The sequence below is a fragment of the Limanda limanda genome, chromosome 12, assembly GCF_963576545.1.
Source record: "Limanda limanda chromosome 12, fLimLim1.1, whole genome shotgun sequence".
NCBI classification, from domain to species: Eukaryota; Metazoa; Chordata; class Actinopteri; order Pleuronectiformes; family Pleuronectidae; genus Limanda; species Limanda limanda.
Window position 1 is genome coordinate 24,835,893 of NC_083647.1, and position 15,605 is coordinate 24,851,497.

A 15,605-nucleotide genomic window follows, 5' to 3' on the forward strand; every position below is an offset into this window, starting at 1 on the left:
TGGGTCTGTCTTGCATTTTAGAGTGTCATTACCTTATTAATACCAATTTAACCTTATCCACAAAAAGTGTAAAAATGCAACAAAGGTAAGAGTCCCTTTAAACATTCTGGATTATTATGTGTATGACACAGTGAAGGTGACAGATGAACCCAGTGATTAAAGAGTTTGTTCATCTTCCTGCAGTGTTTGAAATATCACAATGGACTCACATCTGCATGTATTCAACTGCAGTAGATTGTGTTAAATAAATAAATAGAAAGATAAATACATAAAGCTTAATAAAATGAGTTTTAATTACTTCTGTTCTGCTGTGATTAGAGTTGAAATGTTTCAGAAGCTTGTTTACTCTATTCTAAATCATGTTCTGATTCATTCTGTTCACATGGCATCTGAGTTTATTATAAACACGATTGTTCATAATGTAAAAAAGTGCTTTCCCTGTGTGCTGCAAAAACTGAACTAAACAAACTAAACTTTCCCTTATTAAACCTGTTTATAAAAAAGATTTACAAAACAATAACATTCAATTACTATTACTACTATTAAAAGATGTATTTTCAACATTATTAATCAGTATTTCCTTTGCAATAAACATTCAGAATATTTAAATTCTCACGAGGGTCAATTTAATTGTTTCTACACATTTCGAGCTCTATATTTTTGCTTTATTTTTATTTATTTATATTCACATTAATTTGAAGTAGAGTTTACAATTTTACAGTATAATATCAAGCCTCATTTACATTTCATCTAATAAGGGTTTGATAACGACACCATAGGAATATATATCAGCTGATGTATTAGTATCAGAAATGTTTTATATCCCTAATATCAGTATCTCCACTACATGACTTCAGATAACTATTAGGAATCCTGTCTGTTTGATTCTTTCATATTAGAGTTGTAGAGAGAGCTTCTCAGTTAGCGGAGCATTCAAGACCATGACTCACTTTGTGGAGAAAACAGAAAGGAAGACTTGTCTACTGTGAATCGCCTTTTAAAAAACACAACATCTACACACTAATATTGCTGTGGAAGAGTTAACAAGGTTAACAAACCCAACAGTTAGATACACACCAGCCAAGACTCTGCCTTGTCGTATCGCATCTCGGTAGCAAAGTGCCAGCTGTTGTAAGTGGCAACGTTGTACGGTAGATTGCGGCCCACCATCGCACAGGCCTTCTTCACTATGACGGAAGGATCACGAGCATTGCGCCTGTCATCCAGGAGATTGTTGACACGGCAACGATGATTGCCGACCACAGCGGCGAGCTTCTCACGCTTCACCTTTCCAGTGCTGCTGCTCAGACTCTCCAACCAGCCAGGCGACTGATCACCTGTGTGTTTTATAGAAAAGACAAACAGGAAGAACAGGGAGGCAAAGAAAGAGGAAAGGAGGTATGGAGGACCATACCTGACTTAAGTATAAATAAATAAATGTATAAATAAATACAGAAATAAATAAATCTGTCTTAAACCTATTTCCACATTAATTTATTTATTTCCACATTTATTCCAACTTTTATTTATATCCACATTTATTTATTTATACATTTATGTGTCGATGTGTAAATGAGGTAGGAGGTCCCAACCTCAGTCTCGAGCGGGATTGGTCAACTGAGCTACACACACACACACACAGGCCCCGGGGCTCCACCAGTCAGCATTGAGAGGCAGAAGTAGTAGGGCAGGATCGTTACACTCCTGTGACCAATCCTGCATGAGACTGCGGTTAGGCTCGCCTTTCTCATTAGCATACGGACACAGAAATGTGGAAATAAATAAATGTGGAAATATATTTAAGACATTCATTTCTGTATTTATTATGTCCTCATTTATTTATGCATTTATTTATACATTTTGTGACGGAGCGCACGGCGCCCGTCACGGCAGCAATAAACTGCCCCGTTTACTTGGTTATCTGTACAAATGTTATCTGTGTGTTGCATGTCTGTCGTCCATGGTCTGTATACAGTGTTTAGGTTTGTCTTACCGTTGTTCAGTGTCGCGTCTGTGTTTGGTTGCGGAAGGCGAGCAGTCCGTCATGCGGATATAAATAGATGCTCGACTTCCGGGGTAACTGGAAGTGAACCCGCGGTGTTCTAATTTTGTTCCAACTGTTCTATTATTAGTTGCTATGCCTTTTTGAAGCAATTGTTTTGTTAATATGTTTCCGGTTATGTTTCCAGCCATATGGAGTGTATTATATAAGCTGTTAAAGCTATGGGGATGGCCGTACCTGGGACACCCCTGTGTATAATGTGATGTTGGTTTGTTCCAATTGTGGGGGCGGGGTTAGGTCCCATTTAAGCCGGGCTGTTCATTATGTCAGGGGCCTGCTACTGGAAGGACAGGAGTCTGAGAGCTCTCCCAAGCAGCGTTTGCTGGAAAGTATATTGCGCTTGTAATTATTTGCCTGGGCCAATGTGCCTATTTGTTTTCTTATTTTCAAGTGTTTGTTTTTTTTTCGCTATTTTGTTTTATTTTATATTTACTTTGAATAATTCTGCCTTGTCAGCCTTACATTTGGGAATAATAAAAGTTCCCTCTTTCAACTGAAATCTCAAAGTACTCCTGAGAGTTATTTCCATGGAGCTCAGCCGCTCATATTCATACCTACCTTTAACATTATTTATTTATACTAAAGTCATGTGTGGTCCTCCATAAGGAGGAAGGTGCCATCATGAAATACACGTCATGTCCATGTGATATTCTAATGTGAATATAGTTATCACTAGGGTTGGGTACCGAGAACCGGTTCCAATATGGAACCGGTTCCAATACAACCGGTACCTACCCGGACCGAAATGAAACTGAGATTTCGGTGCCTCATTTCGGTGCCTGAGCCAATTGAAGACTGAGGTCTCCGCTCGTCCCGCCTCCTCACACTTCCGCTCCTTCCGTCACGGGAAGCGGCGGCTCCCGCCGGGCCCCCGCAGACCCCCGCGGCCGGTGGACAGACTCTTGTCTCCGCGCTGTCGGGGGTCTCTGAGTGATGGAAAAGCGACCCTCAGTCTTCATTTGGCTCAGGCACCGAAGTCAGAGTCACGAGTCAGAGTGTGTGTGTTTTGTATTTATTTTTATTTAAGTATAGTGTAAACTTTTGTTAACAGTTCGTATGTTATTCATAATTTTAAGTTCAAAAGGGTTTTGTATTTATTCATATTTATAATCTACTTTATACAGTTAATATATTTGGCAATAAAAAAGCCTTTCTTAGTCAAGTATCGTTTTGTGCACTTTTTTGAAAAAAGTATCGGTTCAGGCACCGTTTAGGCACCGGTATCGTTTTAAAAGTATCGGTTAGGAACCGGTATCGGATAAAAACCAAACGATACCCATCCCTAGTTATCACTTCACTCACCTTTTTTAACTAACATAACCACTTCATTTCCTCCGATGTAGATGGCCCACTGCTTATGGTCCCTATGGGAGATCTCGATCAGGTCTCCTTTATTTCCTTTAAACTAAAAAAAAACATGAAAATACAAATGATAAAGTGGACATGTAGTCAATGTGAATGTGCAGTGATCAAAGTGCTCTTCATCGTGGCTTCCTGTTGTATTTGTTTGTGTGCACAAGCACGAGGGTCATACGACGACACAGCCTGCCACAGGTTGACGTACCAAAGAAACTCGACTAATGTATCAGGACTTGGAGGAAAGTTTACTTGAGTCGTTTTCAAACTTAAAAGTCTGAAACCAACATTGTTTCCATTTGATCTGCTAGATTTGGTTTAACATTGTCAATGTCAATGTCAATTTTATGTATATAGCACATTTAAAAACAACTTGGTTGACCAAAGTGCTTTACAGGTGTAGTGGTACGACCAAAGAACAGTAAAAACGTAATACATTAAAGTTCAAGTAATACAAATAAAATACAGTTATTAAGGTAAAATAAAAACAATAAAAAAAAATATATGAAATCAGCTGCGATGAAACGCACTCCATTCGAGGAGAAAGTCTGTGAGAACAAGTGTGTTTTTAATAGTGATTTAAATTGTGTTAGAGACGGGGCAGATCTAATGTGAAGAAGTGAAGTAGGTGTTCCACAGCTTTTTTGGGGGGGGGCGGTTACTGTGGAGGCGCGATCACCTCTTGTTACTAGTCTTGTATGAGGTTTGTCGAGGAGCAGTTGAGTGGCTGATCTCAGTTCCCTAACTGGAGTGTGCATAATGAGAAGTTCTGATAAATAAGACAGTGCCAGTCTGTTAAGAGATTTAAAAGTTAAAAGTAAGATTTTAAAAACGATCCTGTGACAGACAGGAAGCCAGTGTAGGAGGCGCAACTTGGGTGTAATATGGTCTCTCTTTTTTGTCCTACTCAGCAGGCGAGCAGCAGCATTTTGGACTCGCTACAGGCATTTAATGGATGATTTGTCTAAGCCTACATACAGGGAATTACTGGTTCGTGAGTATTACTATGTGACTCCACGTTGTCAACGAGCAGCAAAGTGTCCGGGACGATAATGTCCATTTTGGGAAAAGTTTAATACACTTTGAGGACCGTGGCTCGACCATTTTGAACTGAACATGTAAAACAGTAAACTGCGAGTGAACATACTGACTGTGAAAAACATTGAACTTTGATTGTGAAAGATGTTGGTTTTTTGATTGGTGCAAAACAATCTTTTGTTATGTGTTTTTGAATGATGTAACTGAATGTCTTTGCATTTAGTTAGAAAAAAGAGTGTTAAACTTGACTTGGAGTTTATTGCATTTATGCACACATGTTGCTAGTGTCTTTAACACACAGTGGATTAAGTGTATGTAGGTACGGGGCATTGATATTTTGTGTTCAGGTTAAATGTGCCCTTTTCAGTTAAAAGAACTCACCGGTGAGTAGGCGGGTGTCTCTGTTTAGAGAATTGTCTTGAGCAGGGGGAAGTGTTTCAGCGTGACACAATTGTTCTAAGTTTCAAATTACAATAAATATAATGTAACTTTGCCTATGGTTGATTCCACCTGTTACATAAGGCATTGTTGTTTTCATGTCATCAGAAGATACAAACCTTCGACTATGTAACAACCCCAACTAGAGTGGGAGGGATTAGCCAAATGTACAAAGAAAAAGAACGGTTTCCCATCGGTGTGCATATAACAAACTAACCTTTGTCGTATGCACCATGCTCTGAGCATTAAAGTGTGACAATACTGTAAGAGATTTGAGTCTCGTTTCCTCGTTATAAAGGTGGGATTGTAGAAATTGCCACGACAATTTGGGGGCTCGTCCGAGGTGCCTAACTCAGTCATGCTTTAAACCACTTTCAAGACCAAGTGTAAATCTGCGCGCAGACTTGAGGGATTTTAAATTACCCAACAACCAAAAGTCGCCCTCTCCTGAGAGCAAGCCATTATCGACTCCCAGGTTGAGAAGAGGCTGCTTGTGAGATCTTGGAATGAAGATAGTTCTATACGGTATCAATTTTTTTTTTTTACGGAGGATACAGTATTGAAGACCATGAGTTGACGTCTGAGGTACAGTGACATTACCTAGGAGTGACGACCCATTGATAAAGGAAATAATGAATAATGTCAATGAATGTCATGTCTAAGAGAGATCTCTGTTTGCTGGTAAGGGAGTGACTGCGAATTAATAACGAAATGGGGAAACTTAATAGCAAACCTTTTACTGAAGTGTCTGATCTAATGGGATGTGCAAAAATTATGTGTGAGAAACATGGTGATGACTCCTGTATACAGCTTCTGTTGTGGGTAGCAAAGTTTGCATTTTCTGACTGTGGTAGTTTTAGTATAAATCATATGCAGACGCTACAAAATAAATTGGGAAAATATGACAAAATTAAGAGTAAAACCAAATCAGAGGCGGAGGAGACTCCAGATTCAGGTGAACGCACCCGTAACACCACATACACGTACAAACATTACAAAGACTTGTTTAACATGACAAAAAGCAAGTGGATCTGAAGTTTAACCTGAAATAACTCTACAGGTAGCAGGCACAAATTCACATTTCTGGTTGATTCTGGGGCCATAAAACAAATTATCTTCAAAATTTGGGTGGTAAATATATTTTCAGTGTTGGGGCATCAGGCACCAAAATTAAATAATCATATAGTACATCACGCTCTGTTACCAAAACAGATGGGGATGTAAAAAGTAAATGTTGACTTGTAAATTTGAAAGCAAGAGACCTAATGTGTGTTTTAGGCTTGATTTTTCATTGTACAAAGGAAGGGGTTAAAGTCACCGGAACATGATATATCCCAGGTGAATATGTACAACCAGATCATGGTAAGCCACCGTTTATACACCAATGGGACCTGTTACCCTCGGGGCCCAGCTACATAACCTAAGATCTGCTTGAAATAGCACACACACACAACGTCATGAAAGCATCTGATTTACATTGCACAGCCACAGTTAGTGAAAGACTAGACACAGAGTTTGAAAAAGCTGGTTCTAGGAAGATATAGCAAGCAATTTAGTGATTGGGTATATTAAAATAGTAGAATGTGCACATTGACTGTTGTGTTGACCCCCGTAGTAGTCATTCTTTAATATACATAACACATCACCAGATGTGTCTCTAGCTAAAGCAAATTATGTGCAGTAGGAAAATTTGGCACCCTGGGTCACTTGTTGTTCACAAGATTGTACACAGTACAGGACACAGTAGCATTGCTAAAATATCTTGCAGACCAGGGCCACAAGGCCAGCCTGGCTAAGCTGCAATTTGTCCAGAAAAGTGTAACTTTCCTAGGACACGAAATTTCTAGCAGCGGTAAAACATTGAGCTCAAATGAGTGGAAGCCATCCTCAAGATTCCAACACCGCGTACTAAGACAATTAATGTCATTTTTAGGGATGACAGGCTACTGCAAACAGTGGATCTGTGATTATGCTCCACTCTTGTATGTTATACATGGCCAAGGACTGACACCAACACACAACCTGAGGTGGACGACAGACGCTGACACAGCATTTACCCAGCTACAACAGACTGGGACTATCAGATCAAAACAGATCATTTACACAGACTGTAAATGAGAAAAATGGTTTCATGACAACAGTATAGCACAAACCACCAGTGGCGTATTTCTCATAAAAAATGAGATAGCTTGGCATTGGGTCAGCCTCTCTGTACAAGAGCAGAAAGGATATCAAGGTCACATTGTTAATGCCAAATTCTGTATCTTCTATTCTGCTAGAGCAACAATCTAATTCTATTAACAGCCATTTAACTCCCTACAGTGATATCTGCCTGTAAGTGTGAAGCTCACACTAAAGGTGATTCTGTTTCAACAGGTAATGCTCAAGCAGATACAGCAGCAAAGAAAGCGGCACAACTAACCAACATACTGTAATTGATACTCCTTTTTCCTTTCTCTCACAGATTTAGCAGAAGCACAGAGCCATGCTAACAACATAGAGAAAGCAGCCTGTAAAAGGGATGAATGTACATGTGTTAACAAAGTATGTCAATCTGAGGACGGCCGTCCATGTCTGTTTAAATATTTATTTGTTGTTTTTTTTGTCTTTGTTTTACTGTTGAAAATTGACGGGTTTCACAAATTACTCACAATGTTTCATTTCAAAATGTTTAATTTGTCTGACAAGCAACATTACAAGAGGCCAGGACATACAAGCCCCTGGCCAACCGTTTGATCACTTGCAAATGGGTTTCATTGAACTAACACCATGTGAAGGAAAGGTGTATTGCTTTGTGGCTGTTGACATGTTTACTAATGGGTTGAAGTTTTCCCTACAGGTAAAGTTGGCAAAGTTGTTAGTGCGAGAAATCATTCCCCCTGGGAATCCCACATGAAATCAACAGTGACAACAGAACTCATTTTGTAAATAATCAACTTTCAACATTTTTAGGTGTCCATCTGAAACAGCATTACACCTATCATCCAAAGAGGGGTGGAGCAGTTGAAAGAGAAAATTAAACAATTCTCATGGATAAAAGCACTACAGATAGTGTTAGTGACCATGAGAGGGAGGGGAAGGGCGAGAACAGGTTTGGCACTATTTAAAATTCTTCCAGGCAAACCTATGAATAACTGGGTGGCCCTCCCCCAAGAAAATCAAGTCCTCAACTCAGAAATCTAAATTTCTGCAGATTACCTCAAAAAATTAACAGCTAGAATGCCAAAGGTCTGCAATGCTGTAATTGCTGCAAATGGAGCATTCTTTGACAAAAGCAAAGTTTGAAGAACAAAATTAATATTTTAAATAAAAATCATTATTTCTATCCTTGTAAATGTCGTGACTATATTTTCTATTCATTTTGCAACTTATTTGATAAATAAAAGTGTGAGTTTTCATGGAAAACACAAAATTGTCTGGGTGACCACAAACTTTTGAACGGTGGTGTAATTATTCAAAGCCTACATTTTCAGCTAAATCCTCAGCCAGCAACTGTCGCTTGGCCTCCTCTGCGAGTGCATCCTATGTCAAATGTTTATTTCTGTGTACAGGATCCTAGCCACATAATTACAGCAAATATTACTTATTATAATCAAACAAAGACTGTATCTTTTAACGGACAGTCTGCACTGCCAGAGAAGGTGTATTTAGTCTGTGGGGACCAGGCTTACAGCTGCTTTCCAAGAGAATCCCACAGTTGTTGTTATCTAGCATTTTTAGTACACCTAATCAGGGAAGTATCTGTAGCAGAGCTGTCATCACTCCACTGCAGGGTCAGTTGCACAAAAACAACCAACCAACGTGTATTAGGACTCCTTATACCCTCATATGGGGTGGTTACTTCCATAGAAGAGATTCAGTCACTATCCACAGTGTTAGAACATCACATGAATCTTTCTGCAGCTGCCATAACAGCGACATCAGAATTAGAATCAGAGTGTATTTATTGCCAAGTAGGTTTACACCTACCTGGAATTTGCTCTGGCGCATACAATGAACATAACAACACAATAAATACAACACACATAAGAAAAAAAAACAATATATAAAATAAAAATATATAACAGATAAAAGATGTAAAAACTAAAGTAAATATTGAAATGCAGAATGCAAAACCGGAGAGCAATGTCAATTTGCAATATGCTATGTAATGCAATATAATATAATATGTGTTAATGTAACACATCCTTGAGGTGTGGGGGCGGGATAAAAGTCCAAGTCAGGTGGGGGTCCAGGGCCCTGTTGATAAGGCCCACTGCAGTCGGGAAGAAGCTGGTCTTGTGGTGTGAGGTTTTGGTCCTGATCGACGCAGCCTCCTGCCGGAGGGAAGAACCTTTAAGAGTTTGTTACCCGGGTGGGAAGGATCGGCCACAATCTTACCTGCACGCCTCAGAGTCCTCGAGGCAAACAGGTCCTGGAGAGATGGCAGATTGCAGCCAATCACCTTCTAAGCAGAACGGATGATACGCTGCAGTCTGCCTTTGTCGTTGGCAGTGGCAGCAGCGAACCGGATGGTGATGGAGGAGGTGAGGATAGACTCAATGATGCAGGTGTAGAAGTGCACCATCATTGTCTTTGGCAGGTTGAACTTCTTCAGCTGCCGCAGGAAGTACATCCTCTGTTGGGCGTTTTTGGTTAAGGAGCTGATGTTCAGCTCCCACTTGAGGTCCTGGGAGATGATGGTGCCCAGGAAGCGGAAAGACTCCGCAGTGACGACTGCGGAGGCTCTCAGGGTGATGGGGAGGGCTGTGCCTGGGTTCCTTCTAAAGTCTACCACAATCTCCACTGTTTTCAGAGCATTGAGCTCCAGGTTGTTCTGATCACACCAGGTCACCAGATGGTCAATCTCCCACCTGTAGGCAGACTCATCAGAGATGAGCCCAATGAGGGTGGTGTCGTCCCCGAACTTAAGGAGTTTGACAAACTGGTGACAGGAGGTGCAGCTGTTGGTATACAGGGAGAATAGTAGAGGGGAAAGAAGACAGCCTTGAGGGGAACCGGTGCTAATGGTCCTGGAGTCAGAGACAGGCTTCCCCAGCGTCACGTGTTGCCTCCTGTCAGACAGGAAGTCTGTGATCCACCTGCAGGTGGAGTCAGGCACACTCAGCAGGGAGAGCTTGTCCTGTAGCAGATTCGGAATGATGGTGTTGAAGGCAGAGCTGAAGTCTCCAAACAGAATCCTGGCGTAGGTTCCTGAGGAGTCCAGGTGCTGGAGGATGAAGTGAAGGGCTATGTTGACTGCATGGTCTACAGACCTGTTGGCTCTGTAGGCAAACTGCAGGGGGTCCAGGAGAGGGTCAGTGATGGCTTTGAGGTGAAACAGCACAAGGCGCTGAAATGCCTTCATCACCACAGAGCTGAGGGCGACAGGTCTGTAGTCGTTGAGTCCAGCGATCTTCGTTTTTTTGGGGACAGGGATGATGGTGGAGGTCTTGAAGAAGGCCGGTACGTGGCATGTCTCCAGTGAGGTGTTAAAAATGGCTGTGAACACCGGAGACAGCTGATCAGCGCAGTGCTTCAGTATAGATGGAGAGACAGTCTGGCCCGGCCGCCTTGCGGGGGTTCTGTCTCCTGAAGAGTCTGTTGACGTCCCCATCCAGGACGGACAGAGTCGTCACTGTGGTAGGGGAGGAGGGAGGGGGCTCTGAGGTGGGAAGTTGTGGAAAGGCGCAGGCCTTTGCTGTGGTTGGGGAGGTACAGTTGATGGGCTGGAGGGTGGTGTCAGAGGCGCTTAGACGATGTAGCACGTGTAGCAACAGAAAACAGAATGGCCTTGGACCTTTTGCCGGCCTCTCAGGGTGGTGTATGTCAAGTTATTCATACTGAATGTTGTTCCTATATTTCTAGTAATGCTGTAAGTTAAAAGCGTTATTCTAAGTGTCCTTTCATTTATTTTAATTTTTTTTGTTAATCTCGCGAGATTAACAAAAAAAAATAAAATAAATGAAGGGACACTTATAGATACAAATTTGCGATTAATTGGGATTAATGCCGAGTTAACTATGACATAAATGCGATTAATCGCGATTAAATATTTTAATCGTTTGTCAGCACTAATTTCTAGTAATGACGCAGAGATAACTAAGCTAAAACAGAATATTGGACAAGGTATAAAAGATCTGCATGATGTGCACGGGTGGGACCCTATTACAAAGGTGTTTGGGGCCCCTGTCATCCATGGGTACCTCCTTTTTGCACACTGATTGTAAGCATTGTCATGTTTTTGATTGCTATTTCTGTTATCACTTGTATGATTGGTCTGATACATAAACAATGCACTAAGGCCATTGCTACTTCTAGGTAAATTGACCTCTACCCAATCCCAGACTCGATTCCACCATATGATGATGTCGATGATCTTGGCACAGAACTGAATTAACCTCAATCGGTCGAACCCCTGACAGAATGTGATTCCCCCACCTTATAAAGTGTTACCTTTAAGCGTTAATCCAATATGATCAAAAGGGGGGATTGTAAGGGAAATATAACACTCTGACATGTATCACTTCACCGTCCCTCTCCACTCCTTCATAATACTGCTGCAGGGCCGTCTCATCCTCCCCCCGCAATGAAGACATCCCTCTCATGTGGCTCTATCTGAGGTTTCTACGTATTTTTACCGTTAAAAGAGTTTTTAGTAGTTTTTCATGACTCTTGTTGAGGGTTAAGGACAGAGGATGTCACACCATGTTACAGCCCTCTGAGACAAATTGTGATTTGTGAATATGGGCTATTTGACATGAATGAATGGAGAATCAATCAATCATTAAATTTGATTGATTGATTGATTGATCGGTGTGCATATTACAAACTAACCTTTGTCGTATGCACCATGCTCTGAGCATTAAAATGTGACAATACTGTATGAGATTAGAGTCTTGTTTCCTCGTTGTTTAGGTGGGATTGTAGAAATTGCCATGACACAACGCATGTATAATTTTCTCTAGGTCTTTTTATGGTAGGTCGGCCTTTACCTTTGCTATTTGTAACAGTTGAAAAAAGCTACTCTGACTACTGAGGAGATTTGCTTATCAAAATGAAGAGCCCTGTCTAAAAAGAATACCAAGACTCTTTACAGTTGAGCGGCTATAAGAAGCCAACGGCCCAAGATTGTCCACATCTTGCAGTTCTGATTGTCAAAAAACGATAACCTCAGTCTTATTGTTGTTTAATACGAGGAAGCTTGAATCCATCCATGAATTTACGTCATTTAGGCACTCAAGGAGTAGCTGCGGTGATGTCTTAATTTTGTTGTTCAGGGGCAAGTATATTTGAATGTCATCAGCAAAACAGTATTAATTTAAAGTAGAATTTACAATTAAACAGTATAATATCAAGACTCATTTACATTTTTATGTAATAAGGGTTTGATAATAACACCATAGGAATATATATCAGCTGATGTATTGGTATCAGAAATGTTTTATATCCCCAATATCAGTATCTCCACTACATGACTTCAGATAACTATTAGGAATCCTGTCTCTTTGATTCTTTTGAGTCATATCAGAGTTGTAGAGAGAGCTTCTCAGTTAGCGGAGCGTTCAAGACCATGACTCACCTTGTAGAGAAAACAGAAAGGAAGACTCGTCTACTGTTGATCGCCGCTTAAAAAACACAACATCTACACACTAAGTTTGCTGTGGAAGAGTTAACGAGGTTAACAAACCCAACAGTTAGATACACACCTTGCCGTATCGCATCTCGGTAGCAAAGTGCTCACAGTTGTAAGTGTCAACGTTGTACTGTAGCTCGCAGCCCACCATCTCACAGGCCTCCTTCACTATGATGGAAGGATCACGAGCATTGAACTCTTCATCCTGCAGATTGTTGACGCGGTAACCTTTCAAGCCGAGCAGATTGGCGAGCTTCTCACGCTTCACCTTTCCAGTGCTGCTCAGACGCTCAAACGAGCCCGATGACTGAACATCTGTGCGTTTTATATAAAAGACAAACAGGAAGAACAGGGAGGAAAAGAAAGAGGAAAGGAGGAAGATTCCATCATGAAATACACGTCATGTCCACGTTATATTCTAAATTGAATATAGTTATCACTTCACTCACCGTCTGTCGTGAAATGAACCACTTCATTCTCTCTGATGTAGATGGCCCAGTGCCGATAGCCCCAAAGGAAGATCTCGATCAGGTCTCCTGGTTTTCCTTTAAACTAAAAAGAAACATGTAAATACAGATATAAATAATGAAGTGTTCATGTAGTAAATGTAAATGTGCACTGATCAAAGTGTTCTTCATTGTGGCTTCCTGTTGTATTTGTTTGTGTGCACGAGCACGAGGGTCATACGACGACACAGCCCTGCCACAGGTTGACGTACGAAAGAAACTCGACTAATGTATCAGGACTTGGAGGAAAGTTTACTTGAGTCGTTTTCACACCTAAAAGTCTGAAACCAACATTGTTTCCATTTAATCTGTTTAGATTTGGTTTCACATTGTAATTCATGGAGGGCACTAAACATTTGTCAGAGATACGTACGTCCTGTGGTCATCAGCTTCGTGGACTGAGACCAACCTTCACTTGACATTGATTAGATTGTAGACAACATGTGTGTCTAACATCCACGTGTTCAGGTGCTGTATTCACCAAGTGGTTTGAATAAAGTGCATGTGAAAAAAGGTTGTGTTTCGTTTGATGGGAGAAAACTAATGAACCCATTGATTTCATTAGTTTGTTGGAACTCTATCATCATTTAGATTTTTCTCTCACAAAATGAACGTCCTTGTCGTTCAAGCATTAAATCATCAGAGATGAAGACAACAAGAAGTTCTGTTGAAGTTGTGAAGAAGTTGAGGCAGCATTAAATCAGAAAGTCCAAACTCTGCAGTTCTAGTTTTCACTCTGCAAACAAACCAAACCACGGTTCAGTTTGACCCTGAATGCCTCTTTCGGTCGGAGGAAACTTTCACACCCGATATTTAAATTCAGACAAAACTTAAAAGTCAAAGGGTTGTGAACAAACAAGGAAGGTGTGAAAGTGTCTTTAGAAACTAACCTGTTGTGGTTATTGCTCAGATAATTTCAAACATGTCTGAAAATGGATATTTTTACCTCCAGTATTTTGATTTATTTCCATTACAAAGACCGAACTTCATGTTTATGTATTTTACATGTTGCCTCACTTTGTGTCACACAAGGACTTTAACTGTCAATAACTCACTTTATTTAATAGTTAACATTTATTTATTTATTATGTCAACCTTTTGATCTTATTTATATAACATTTCTCTCTCTTTCTCTCTCTCTTTCACTTTCTCTGTCTCTCTCGATCTCTCTCTCTGCCACTTTTGTTTCTGAAATGCTCTGATCAGTAATTATATTTCTTCCACTTTGTTGGATCTGTTTTCCTTTTTGTTCAGGTTCGATTCTGTTCAGTTACATTTGGTTAAAGTTTATAAAACTTAAGTTTTGTTCAGTCGACCCCTTATGGACCAGAACTCTGTATTTTGTTAACTTTTAGTTAAATAAAACCCTTTATTGTTGAAAACCGTTCAGAATATTTGTATTCCTCTCGAGGGTCATTTTAATCATTTCAACACATTTCACGCTCCATATATTAGCTTTATTTAGATGTATTAATATTCATATTAAATTAAGTAGAGTTTACAATTAAACAGCATAATATCAAGCCTCGTTTACATTTTATGTAATAAGGATTTGATAACGACACAATAGGAATAAATATCAGCTGCTGTGTTAGTATCAGAAATGTTTTATATCCCCAATATCAGTATCTGCACTACATGCACTTCAGATAATTATTAGGAATCCTGTCTCTTTGATTCTTTTGAGTCATATCAAAGTTAAGAGAGAGCTTCTCAGTTAGCAGAGCGTTCAAGACCATGACTCACTTTGTGGAGAAAACAGAAATGAAGACTCGTCTACTGTCAATCGCCTTTTAAAAAACTCAACATCTTCACACTAATTTTGCTGAGGAAGAGTTAACGAGGTTAACAAACACAATAGATAGATACACACCTGTCCAGACTCTGCCTTGCCGTATCGCAGGTCGGTGGCAAAGTGCTCACTGTTGTAAGTGGCAACGTTGTACGGTAGCTTGCGGCCCACCATTGCACAGGCCTCCTTCACTATGACGGAAGGATCACGAGCCTTACGTTTATTATCCAGCAGATTGTTGACTTGGCAACGGTGATGGCCGACCACATCGGCGAACTTCTCACGCTTCACCTTTCCGTTGCTGTTGCCCGGATTCTCCAACCAGCCAGATGACCGACCACCTGTGTGTTTTATAGAAAAGACAAACAGGAAGAACAGGGAGGCAAATAAAGAGGAAAGGAGGAAGGTGCCAACATGAAATACACGTCATGTCCATGTTATATTCTAACATGAATATTGTTATCACTTCACTCACCCTCGTTAACTAAATGCACCACTTCATTCTCTCCGATGTAGATGGCCCAGTGCTTATAGGGCCCACAGTTGATCTCGATCAGGTCTCCTGGTTTTCCATTAAACTAAAAAGAAACATGAAAATACAAACATAAATAATAAACTTGACATATAGTCAATGTGAATGTGAAGTGATCAAAGTGCTCTTCATCGTGGCTTCCTGTTGTATTTGTTTGTGTGCACGAGCACGAGGGTCATACCACGACACAGCCCTGCCACAGGTTGACGTCGTTTTCACACCTAAAAGTCTGAAACCAACATTGTTTCCATTTGATCTGTTTAGAA

General features: G+C 40.5%; 1 protein-coding gene across 1 annotated transcript; it reads right to left on the reverse strand.

The window, feature by feature from the left end:
* Positions 1–1,065: 1,065 nt before the first annotated feature.
* Positions 1,066–5,356, reverse strand: LOC133015062 (phospholipase A and acyltransferase 4-like). Its single transcript, XM_061082196.1, has 3 exons — positions 5,318–5,356; positions 3,365–3,467; positions 1,066–1,337 (listed from the first exon to the last, which is right to left on the reverse strand). Exons 1-3 carry the CDS (start codon positions 5,354–5,356, stop codon positions 1,066–1,068), a joined length of 414 nt encoding a protein of 137 aa, XP_060938179.1.
* Positions 5,357–15,605: the final 10,249 nt, after the last annotated feature.

Bases quoted from the DNA above. Each gene is read 5' to 3' on its own strand.
- LOC133015062 (XM_061082196.1), bottom strand. From the start codon at position 5,356: ATGGCTTGCTCTCAGGAGAGGGCGACTTTTGGTTGTTGG. The intron at 3,468-5,317 runs GTAATTTAAAAT...GTTTTTTTTTAG, and splicing joins GGGCGACTTTTGGTTGTTGG to TTTAAAGGAAATAAAGGAGA. The intron at 1,338-3,364 runs GTGAGTGAAGTG...TAAAACACACAG, and splicing joins GGTTATGTTAGTTAAAAAAG to GTGATCAGTCGCCTGGCTGG.